The sequence below is a fragment of the Octodon degus genome, unplaced genomic scaffold, assembly GCF_000260255.1.
Source record: "Octodon degus isolate 3935 unplaced genomic scaffold, OctDeg1.0 scaffold00009, whole genome shotgun sequence".
Lineage (NCBI taxonomy): Eukaryota > Metazoa > Chordata > Mammalia > Rodentia > Octodontidae > Octodon > Octodon degus.
The window spans coordinates 29,748,297-29,758,900 of NW_004524585.1; the positions used below are offsets into that span (position 1 = coordinate 29,748,297).

General features: G+C 43.7%; 1 protein-coding gene, 1 non-coding gene and 1 pseudogene across 2 annotated transcripts in view; all 3 read right to left on the reverse strand.

Annotated features, from left to right (window-relative positions):
• Window positions 1–1,504: 1,504 nt before the first annotated feature.
• On the reverse strand, window positions 1,505–1,972 carry LOC105741264 (annotated as a pseudogene).
• A 5,484-nt stretch (window positions 1,973–7,456) lies between these two features.
• Window positions 7,457–7,599, reverse strand: LOC111814849. The gene has a single exon (XR_002819726.1). It is a non-coding gene; the product is annotated as a small nucleolar RNA SNORA48 (small nucleolar RNA).
• A 2,359-nt stretch (window positions 7,600–9,958) lies between these two features.
• The window catches only part of Gpr150 (G protein-coupled receptor 150), a 1,299-nt gene continuing 653 nt past the window's right edge, over window positions 9,959–10,604 (reverse strand). The window contains exon 1 of the mRNA XM_023707721.1: window positions 9,959–10,604. This exon is cut by the window's right edge and continues 653 nt beyond it. Within this exon, the coding sequence (XP_023563489.1) occupies window positions 9,959–10,604 (646 nt within the window).

Consider the following 10,604-nt stretch of genomic DNA (forward strand, 5'->3'; position numbering starts at 1 on the left):
ACGAGGGGATGGGATCACTTTGATGAACTTAGACAATCAACTCCCAGTCTTGAGGTGGGAGAATAGTCAGCTTTGGGGTTCTCTCAGAGCACCTGACTGACTGTTCCTGAAGGATATAAATATCCCAATAGAATCTGAAAACTATAGGAAAGAGGATATGGATGTTAGGAAGGCAATCAATAAGTCTGCTACACCTTTTTAAGGCCTTACAGCTTTGATTAACTACCACTACTGGTGCATTAGTTTTTCACAATGATGCCCAAAAGTCCTTCGCTTCCTCTTGTGTTATATTATTTAATTGAATTTTTATCCCTCAGCCCAGGTTCGGACAATAATAATAACTATCATACAACGAAGGAATCAAAAGCTAAACCAGACTTCTGGGAATACAGTGGATTGGTAAGCAGCAAGGCAGCCTCTCCAAGATTTGGAATCTAGACATTGAAGATAGAAACTCGGGGAAGAGAAGGAAGGAGGTGGATCCCTAGGACCCAGGAGGGATCTGAAGGGAAAATTGGAGACCACAGAGAAAGTGATGAGACAGACCATACAGCAGAAAAAGGAAAGCCAATCTATACCTTCTCCCCAGATCCTGGCTCATGGTGTGAGAGGGGGAGAATTGACTCTACAGAGTATATTGAAAGCAGGCCTCCAAAGGTCTCCAGGGAGAAATGAACCAGTGGAACAGAGTAGTGGATGTCCTGTGCTACAGTAGCTGGTGTGTGACTCCTGTCCATGCAATGGCAGTGTCTCCTGGAGACAGTGCTTGATTAGATGCCATTTTAGGGAGGGGCCAACTGAACTTGGGACTCAGAGCAGCTGTGTATTGGCTTCATCTCAGGACCTCCAATGTTAAAAACCCACAGTGACTAGATGAGGGACAATTGTGGGAGATTTCAGGGGTCAGGGAGATGTGGTCAGGCCAGCAGGAGGCACCCAGAGTATTAGAAACTAAATGACTTGAGCTCGAACTCCAAGACTAGAGGCCATCATCAGCCTAAACCTCTGTGGATTTGAAAGTGTTAGGACCAGCACCTCAACCTAATCCCACTGCTTGTTTGCTGAGTTATCCAACATGGATCTGGGCTCTGGGTACCTCCTTAGCCTAGCAGAGCCGCAGCCTGCATTGAACACTACCAAAAGATAACCACAGGTTTGAAATAACAGAGAAATCATTTTTTTCTTTTTTCATTACTTGTGTTTAATGTTGTCATAAGGGGGACGGGATCACTTTGATGCAGTTAGACAATCAACTCCCAGTCTTGGGATGGGAGAATAATTAGCTTTGGGGTTCTCTCGGAGCACCTGCCTGTTCCTAAAGGATATAAATATCCCAGTAGAATCTGAAAGCTATAGAAAAGAGGATATGGCATTTTTTATTATTTTTTTTTGTGAGTGTGAACACTTCAACTTTTTGTTTTGCTTTTTTGTTGTTGTTCTTTTTTTTTTTTTTTTTTTACAGGAAAAAAAAGTATATATTTAGAATTAGCCAGCTGGACTCAGTTTAGATGATCCCACTTTTGTTGGCACCATCCAATGCATCATAATCAGGAGCCAGGTGAACAGATGCCTTCTTCTCTCCACTAGGCCTGATTAGGGTATTGACCTTGGCAACATCAATGTCATAGAGCCTCTTTACAGCTTGTTTGATTTGGTGCTTATTGGCTTTGACATCCACAGTGAACATGAGTGTGTTGTTGTCCTCGACCTTTTTCATGGCTGACTCTGTGGTCAGGGGGAGCTTGATGATGCCATAGTGGTCAAACCTGTTTCTCCTGGGTGCACTCCTCCGAGGGTATTTGGGCTGCCTCCAAAGCCGCAGTGTCTTGGGATGGTGGAAGGTGGGCAATGTTCCCATCTTCTTTCTGTGGCTGTGGATGCCTGTCAGCACAGCCTTCTCGGCCTTCAAAGCCTTCACTTTGGCTTCAGCTTTGGGAGAAGCAGGGGCTTCCTTCTTTGCCTTTGGCACCATCTTGGTAAAAAGGTCTTTTTTTTTTTTTTTTTCCCTTTCCCTCCTGTTTTCTTCACCAGTCTCTCAAAACTTGGGTTCTCTTCCTTTGTCTTCAAAAAGAAGAATCTTGCTTCTTATTGCTTTCTTTTTTATTTCTCTATTCTTTCTTCTTTTTTTATGTATTTAGTACAGAGTCTACAGGATCTCATTGCACAGTTGGACTCATAGTGATTATCCTGTTTTCAGCCTCCCAAGCTCTGGGATTATAGGTGTGTACCACCATACCCAGTCTTAATCACCATCTCATCTTGCCCCGGGGGCAGCCCGGCATCGCATAGGAATCAAACTCTAGTCCCCTAGTGCTTGCCTATGGTCTGCTAGGCTATCTGGTTAGCCCTGATCCCTTCTTCTTATTCTTTTAATTTTTTCTCCCTTTAGTGTAAAATCGCTCTACTGCATGGATACTTTCTACAATTTTCTGACTTGTCTTAGATCTTGTACCTACCATTAAAGGTGAAAAATTAATAGTTATCACAGTGTCATTTTCCAGTCTGTGCTTAATGTTGTTATTACTAATTGTACTATCTTAGCCAATGTGAAATAGTTGTGAGCTTCCTTGTTTACCAGTACCTAAATTGTATGGGAATCATAAACAATACTACAGTGAAGTGCCAAAGAACTTCATGTTAGCCTAAATAGGCCAAATAGTCCTTTCATCTATAATAAATTAGAGAGGCAGGATCTTGTGGCAGACTTAAAAGCCAAAAGCCATCTATTTCTAGAAGACATCTCTGAAAAGTAATCACTTCCTAAAGAGGACTTGATACTAGTAATAAAGCTACCTACTGGCCAGGGAGATAGCTTGATGGCCTACGCACCTGCCTGGCAAGTACAAGGATGTGGGTTTGATCCCCAGTACTGTATGCTATGCTGGCCTCACGCTGTGCTGGGCCCAGAAACTGGACATGGTGGCACACACCTGTAATCCCAGCACTGGAGAGGCTGAGACAAGAGACTCACTAGGAGTCTGAGCTGCATAATGAAACCCTGTACAAAATCAACAAATTAATTAATTTTTTAAAAAAGCTACCTAAGTCTGGGAGTGGTAGTGCAGGTCTGTAATCCCAGCACTAGGGAGGCAGAAAACAGGAGGATCACTATGAGTCCACACTATGTAGTGAAACCCGGAAAAAAAAAAATCTAAAAAAAAGCTACCTACCATAAGCAATGTACAAGCCTCAATATACAAAACAAATAAACAACAACAAAAACAGAAAATGAGAAAACATGGAAGTAAGATGCAACCTAGAAGTCCAACCCACCTAAAGCAAATCAAAGGGGATTTGAGGTGGTAATCAAAAACCACCTAGCTGAGATTTTTTGAAATGGTAACAGTAGAAGTAACAAAACATATCAGTAAGTCTCTTGGGAAAAATAAAACAGAGATAATTAAAAGTATGATTGCTGTGATGAAGGAAATGATTAGTGGATCCAGACTAGATACAGATAAAATATAGAGGAATTTAGGAAAGATATGAAAATCATGAATACCCAACATAGAAAAGAACTAGATTCCATAAAACAGACTCAAGTGAAACCCAGTATATTAAAACTTCTACTGAAATTATACACAAAAGAATCAACCAATATGAATACAAAATATCAGAAGACACAGTTGTGCTTAGAGATCATCAAATGAAAAGCCACCTAGATATAGCAAGGGACCACAACAGAATCAACCCAACAGGTGCTAGATGATGCAAAAAAGACTAATACAATATTAATTGGAATGAATGAAGAATCAAAAGCTAGCACAAAAGACATAAACAAACATGCACAGAAGAAACATTTAAAAACTTCCCAAATGTAGAGAAAGAATTTGAGATATATTGATAAGTGAGGCATACAGAATTCCAAGAAGTCATGATCAGAAAAAAACTATAACCCAGTATGTAATAGTCAATATTACAGAAATTCAACACAAGAGCAGAATATTAAAATTGTTAGAGAAAAGAAACAAATAACCTGTAAAAGAAAACCCACCAGAATCACAGCAGACCTCTTAAGTGAAACCTTTACGTCGAGAGCTTGGAGAGAATTACATCAAGCCCTGAGAGAAAGCAACCTCCTATGCAGACTTATGTACCTTGCAAGATTATCCTTCAAAATAGATGGACAAAGAAGATGCTTTCATACTAAAGGACACCTGAAGAAATTAGTGATGCTCAAACCATCACCCCAAAATTTTCTGCAGAATATTCTTAAAAAAAGACAATGAAAACAGCAATTCCAAGAATCCTACTAGGATGAATCCACTGGGCAAGGCAAGCAATTAAACAGAAGGGAAAGAATTAAAACAACAACGGGAAAATAATATGACAAAGATAAGTCAACAAGTAATAGTTGTAGCCATCAATATGAATGGTTTCACTTCATTAGTCAAAAGAGATAAACCAAGACTCCCTCGTCCCCACTCAAATATTTTACATACATTAGTTCTATAGAAGCGATAGTGTAATTTCATGTTATTGATGGGATAAACAAGATTTAAAAACATCAGTAAAGTTAAGGGTATAGTTCAGTGGTAGAGTATTTACCCCCGACACAGCATGCCCTGGGTTTGATCCCCAGCACAAAAATGAAAGCAAAACAAAAAATGAAAACAGCCTTCTACCTACAGTCACACCATTACTAAGTATAAGGGTGAAAGCCAAGCTTGCATGTTTGTATTATGAATAGACTCAATATTGTGCTCTATCCATTACATCACACTTCAGCAGAACATCTGTTTATTTTAACAAGACCAGTTATCTGTATAATATTGTACTTGTGATCAAGTCAGAGTATGCTTTTAGGACTGAAAGGGGAAACTCTTCAGATTTCCGATCTTCATCCATATTTCCTAGGAAGTGATTTAGAAAACAAGTCTTAAGTCTATCTTTTCTTCCGTAAACTAGCCAGACTATCCTATTTTTAGGATATAATTTATGGCCAGTCACTGGTTGTGGTTTACTTAGTTATAGTCCTGGCTGTTTTCAACATACTTCCTGTTTCAAATGACATCATAGGTTATGCTTACTTATTTTAGCTCTGTGTTACTGTGTGGCTGACTTTTAAAAAAATGTGCAAAATATTTTGCATCTAGTGTTTTAAGTTTTATTCTAGTCAAGGTTACCACGTTAGTCCACTCTGGACTCTGACAGTAGCGTTCACACCTTCATCTGCATAAACATCGTCTCCTGGACTCCTGCAATTCCACCTATGTGCAGTGGTTCAGTTAAAGTCCATCCGTGGGGGAAGGCACGGCATTTCTCTACTTCATGGAATCAACTGGATTGTCTCAAACTCGAGTTCTGTGGATCTGATTTCTCCTCTGCACATTTCCTACTTGGGTGACACCTTGAGAAGACAGCGATTTCAAGGTCAGTCTGATTGTTTACCTTGAACTGTTGATGTAAAAGGATTTCTCCTCTGGCATGAGCCTAAATCTAAATAGAAAACAGTCTCCTCAATATGCAGGTTGTCTAGAGGAATGTGGATTTCTGGGGTCAACACGAACAGGATGGCCACTCTAAAAGGATGTTTCAACTTTAACCTACAAATGCCTGGAGGGAGGACAGCCAATTAACCTAAATCTACCTTCATTTTTCTGATTTAGCTAAAATTAGAAGAAATGCTTCATATATAAACCTCTCAGCATGAATTAGGCTTAACTAAACCTACAAAATCTAGGAACAAGCGGTTTAACAGGATTTCATATCAATTTCTTGGGTTGCTGTTCTATATTTTTCCAACCCATCTAGAGAATTCTCAAAATATCTAGCTGGCAATTAGCTGAAAATCCCTATTGGGTTGTAAAAACCTGACTATTGAATACTTTCATGATTATTTACAGTTTCAGTCTTGATTTTCTAGAGAGCATCCCTCTTTTCTCTTGTAGAGAGCCTCATTTTTCCATTCTTCATGCAACCCATAGCCTTGGTTCCACTGATCATGGTGTTGCTACTTCCCTGGAAATGGTAAATTTACATGTGGACATATGACATGGTTCTGCTAGTGAGTCATGCGAGACAATCTGTAGGCAGCTGCTAAGTAGTGCTCCTTCATCCTTAAGAGGAGTGGAAAGAGGAGTAAGTTGTCTTTTTCTGGACTTGTTGCAATTTGACACCTGTGACCTCAACAGCTGTCTTGTGACCTCAAGGGGAATTGGAAATTGGCCCCAGGGTCAGGTTCGCTGCTTAGGCTCACAAAATGGAAAGAAGATATGAGTTGTGGCATTTGAATTCTGCAGAGAAAACCAAAGACACACGGACTCATGGGGGGGGGCACAAACAGACAGACAGAGAGACAGAGACAGAGAGAGACAGAGAGACACACACAGAGAGAGAAACACACAGAGAGAGAGAGAGAGAGAGAGAGAGAGAGAGAGAGAGAGAGAGAGAGACTGAGATTGGTTTTACTATGGGAATTGGCTCATATGGTTAGGGAAGCCATGAAGCCCACAGTATGCTGTGAAATCTAGAGAGATGGGAGAGCTTATGGTGTAATTCAGCACAAGGGCAAAGGCAGGAAACCCAGGCCTCAGCTGTATGGGGTGCTACTGTTATCAGATGGGGAAAAGCCCAGTGATGTTTTCCCGATTCTTATTTGCCCCAGTCAGTGAATTGGTCAGGGCAATTGGTGGATGTGAAAGATCACTGCTTACTTTTGGGGAGAAATAAGAAAAAGAGAGGGAAAAGAAGCAGCAGCACGAAAGAAGTGCTCAGGAAGAAAAGAGTGCTTTAAAAAAGAGAAAGAAGAAGACTACTGCAAGCAGAACAGACTACAAGAACAAGTGGGCAGTGGCAGTAAAGTCAGTATCTGATCGGGGTGGTCCCATTTGATATATGCTAGAAGACTGGGATCAGCTACCAGGATCAGCATGCTCTTATATTAGAAGATTGGTACCAGCGCAGGGCTCTGCTTGATCGCATGTCGGCCTCGGGTGCAGTGCGCGTTTATACCTCCTCAATTGGTAGGCGGTGCCCTAGCTTCCTGCTGTATTCCTAGAGTAAATGCTAGGCTGGGTCTGAAGCCCAAACACAGGAACTCCACTATCTGAGGGCGAGGGAAGATGGATATCCCAGTTCACGAAGAAATGGTGAATTGGCTCCTCCACTCTTTTTATTCTATTTTATTAGGACCTCAATGGTTTGGATGATGTCTGCCCACAATGGTGCAGAGGGATCTGTTGTACTTAGTCTGCGAACTCAAATGTTAACCTCTTCTGGAAGCACTGAAGCACACCCAGAAATGGTATTTTACCTGCCATTGGGGCATCCCTTAACAATCAATTTTTTTGGAGGGGGGCAGAACCAGGGATTGAACTCAGGTCCTTGCGCTTGCCAGGCAAGTGCTTATTCTATAAAATTAATCATCACAGGTTTTAATTGTGAAGCTGAGTCACTCAGCCCTGAATCATCTCCACCACTGGACTTTGTGTTATATGAGATGAAAAAATTTTTTTAATGTTCCCTAGGCATAAAACAGCTTTGGCCACCAACCCAGGCGTCAAGCTAGGATGAACAAAGGACTGTCATCTGCTCTGCCCCTGACTGATACAAGAACAACACTGCCAATGAGGTGTCTCTTTGCCCATTGCCAGGGTGTTTTAAGATGAAAATTTTAAGTCACCTGATTAGTTTTCTGTTAAGATGTTTTCCATTACGGATCATAGCACCCTGGCTCAGTTGAAATTTATTGTCTCAGTTACGCACATTCTAAGCAGTACAAATATGTCATGTTGTGAGGATTCTCTGAGTTTTTGCTTTGATCTCTGTCTCTAGAAGTCCTGCCTTTCCAATTAGTTGGTCCTTGATACTCTCACTGAGATGCCCTTTCCAAAATTTAATTTTCATCCAATTACAACTCTGATTAAATTCTTTAAAGGATACTCTTTGTTTTCATAGCAAACAAAGACCTTTCTTCATTGGGACCAGGCACAATCTCCTTGGCCCCATATCCTACCAGGTCCCGCCCTTTGGGCACCTTAATGCTAAACATTTCAACTTGCTTGGCCAGGCTAGGTTCTGTCACCCATATGTATACAGAGGCTGTCCCCCCATTATCTGGAACACACTACCCTACAGGATGAGTCACTCCAAGTCAGTTGTCTTGGTGAGCCGTTCCTAATCCACAGCCTTCAGCTTTGAAAACATGTCTCTGGTGCTCCCAGCAGCCCCCACTGAATTCCCTGCTAAAGCATGTGATGCTGCAGTGCCACTGTCCCCCACGTTTCCCTCAATAGTCTTTGAGGGAAAAATTTACTCATCTTGGCATTTCCAATGCCTGCACATTGCCCAGCATAAAACAAACAGGTAATAAATATTTATTAATGAATGCAAGTATCTATAACCTAGAAATACTTTAGGTATTTCTGCATTCACAAAAATGATCCTATCACTCTTTGTCTGACCTTTACCTTTATTTTGTAGGCTATATTTTGCAGACAATGATGTCCTCAGCAGGGTTGGGAGGGACAAAGAGAAATAGAATATTTAACTCTGTGATATCCATTGTCAAGGGCTGGGAAAGTAACTCACTGCATGCCATTCCAAGCTGCATAGTGAGACCCTGTACCAAATGAATAAATAAATGCATTTTAAAAATTCATTGTCAAGGTTCTGGAGTAGGGTAAGCCACACTAAGTACAGATTCGTTTTTATGTTTTATCTGTTCTATCTACACCTCTCAGGATGAACTCTGCGACAAATATGCATTGAGCACCTACTATGTGCCAGGAGTGGCTGCCAGGTGTGGTTGCAGCTCTTGGCATATTATCAGTGAAAAAAACCAAGCCTTCAGCACTGGCTTCACCAGTAAGGTTAACCAACCTCCTTTCTGTGTCTTAGTTCTGCCTTTGTTGGTGAAAGAGAAACTGCCACGGAGAGCTGCGGTGTACCAGGAGTAAAGTCTCTGGAAAGCACGTGCCTATGTGGCTACTAAGCGCTCCCAGCTGGAACCAAAGACAATTAAGAGGCAGCCACAAATGGATTCTATTGTCTGACTTTGTTTTTTCAGCAATCCACATCGGCTGGCATTGAAGTTCTTTTTTGATGGCAGTTTTATATACATGGAGAGGTTTCTGTTTCCTTTCTCACTGAAAATCTCATATGCAACTCTGAGGCCTGGCCCAGCACGCCACCTATGGGCTTCCTCTCTGCTTCCCTGAGGACTCTGCCCCCAGAGGCTCCATGTGGACAGAATAGCACAGCCTTAAAAGTTGGGTCAGGCAAAGGCACTGGCTCCCTACAAAATCCAGGCTGCTTGAAAGGAATTAATAGAAGCTTTTGGGTTCTCTCACTACAATTTTGGCTTCTATTGTAAGGTCGACTGGAAAGAAAAGCCACATTGCTTTTTCTCTGGTAAAACAAATAGTATTTTAAAAATAAAGGCCTAGTTGTTCTGTAAGAAATGTTTTTATTTTACAAATATTCAGATGGAAGTGGCAGCACGAGTGCGTTTCTGACTCGACTGTTGCCCAAGTGCCACTCTCCGCAGGGCGTGGGGACAATGTGGGGATCCCCTCCTGGAAGGCGTGGCAACCTTTCGGCCTCCCAAGGTACACTTAAGCAAGACCCAAAATAAATACATAAATAACAAAAACAACAAAATCCAACAATAACACAGCATATAATGAAAGTTTGGCAAATTATGGTCTTAGCAAAATAGAACAGGAGCGTGCAACAGAATTGCAGAAATAACTCTGTCACTGTCTTTTTTTTTTTTTTTTTGTCTTACAACTTCCCAGTGGCTCCATCTCTCCAAAGGTGCAAATGTGAGAGAAACCCGAGGGAGTACAGCAAACTGCAAATGTAGAACATGTAAACATTAGGAGGAAATTTAGCAGGAGCTGAAGGACACCTCGCGACCTTCCAGCGGGTGGAGTTCCTGGTCGACCCGCCCCGTCTCACCAGGCCTGCAGCCTGTCCCACGGCAACAGAGGAGCTGTCCCCCAGCGGGGCATACCTAGAAGGCGCTTTCGCAGGAGCAAGGCAGCGGTCTGGGGCGCGGAGGGGGTGGGCGTGCGCAGCCCTCGTCCCTCCGCGCGTGGTGATAATGCGGCTGTGGCCAGCGGTGGCGGTGCAGAGCCCGGTGGTCCCCGGACCCCTCGCTGTCCTCCTCCCGCGCACAGCACGCGGAGCCCAGGCGCCTCAGGAGCCGCCGCCCGAGAGGGCAGCAGCCCTCCTGGAAGAAGAGGTAGACTAGGGGGTTGAGGGCGCTGTTGGCCACCGCCACGACGTGCAGCACCGCCGCCAGGCCGTCGCCCTCCCAGTCCGCAGCGGGCCGGAGCGACCACGCGGCCGCGAGCCGGGCGGCGAAGTAGGGGAGCTCGCAGCCCACGAAGAGCAGCGACAGCGCGAGGCTCATCTTCACGCTCTGCACTTTGGCCCGGGACAGGGCCCCGGCGGCGCGGGCTGGGCTCGGAGCCCCGGGGGACGGGAGCTGGGGCCGGTGGCGCCACCAGAAGCGCAGCAGGTGCCCGCTGGCGACGCCCATGACTGCGACGGGGGCCGCGAAGCCCGCGACGGCCTCGTAGAGCGCGTAGAGCTGCAGGTGCCAGCGCGGCAGGGGCGCGAAGATGCCGCGGCAGCGCCGCTCCCCCGGCCAGGCG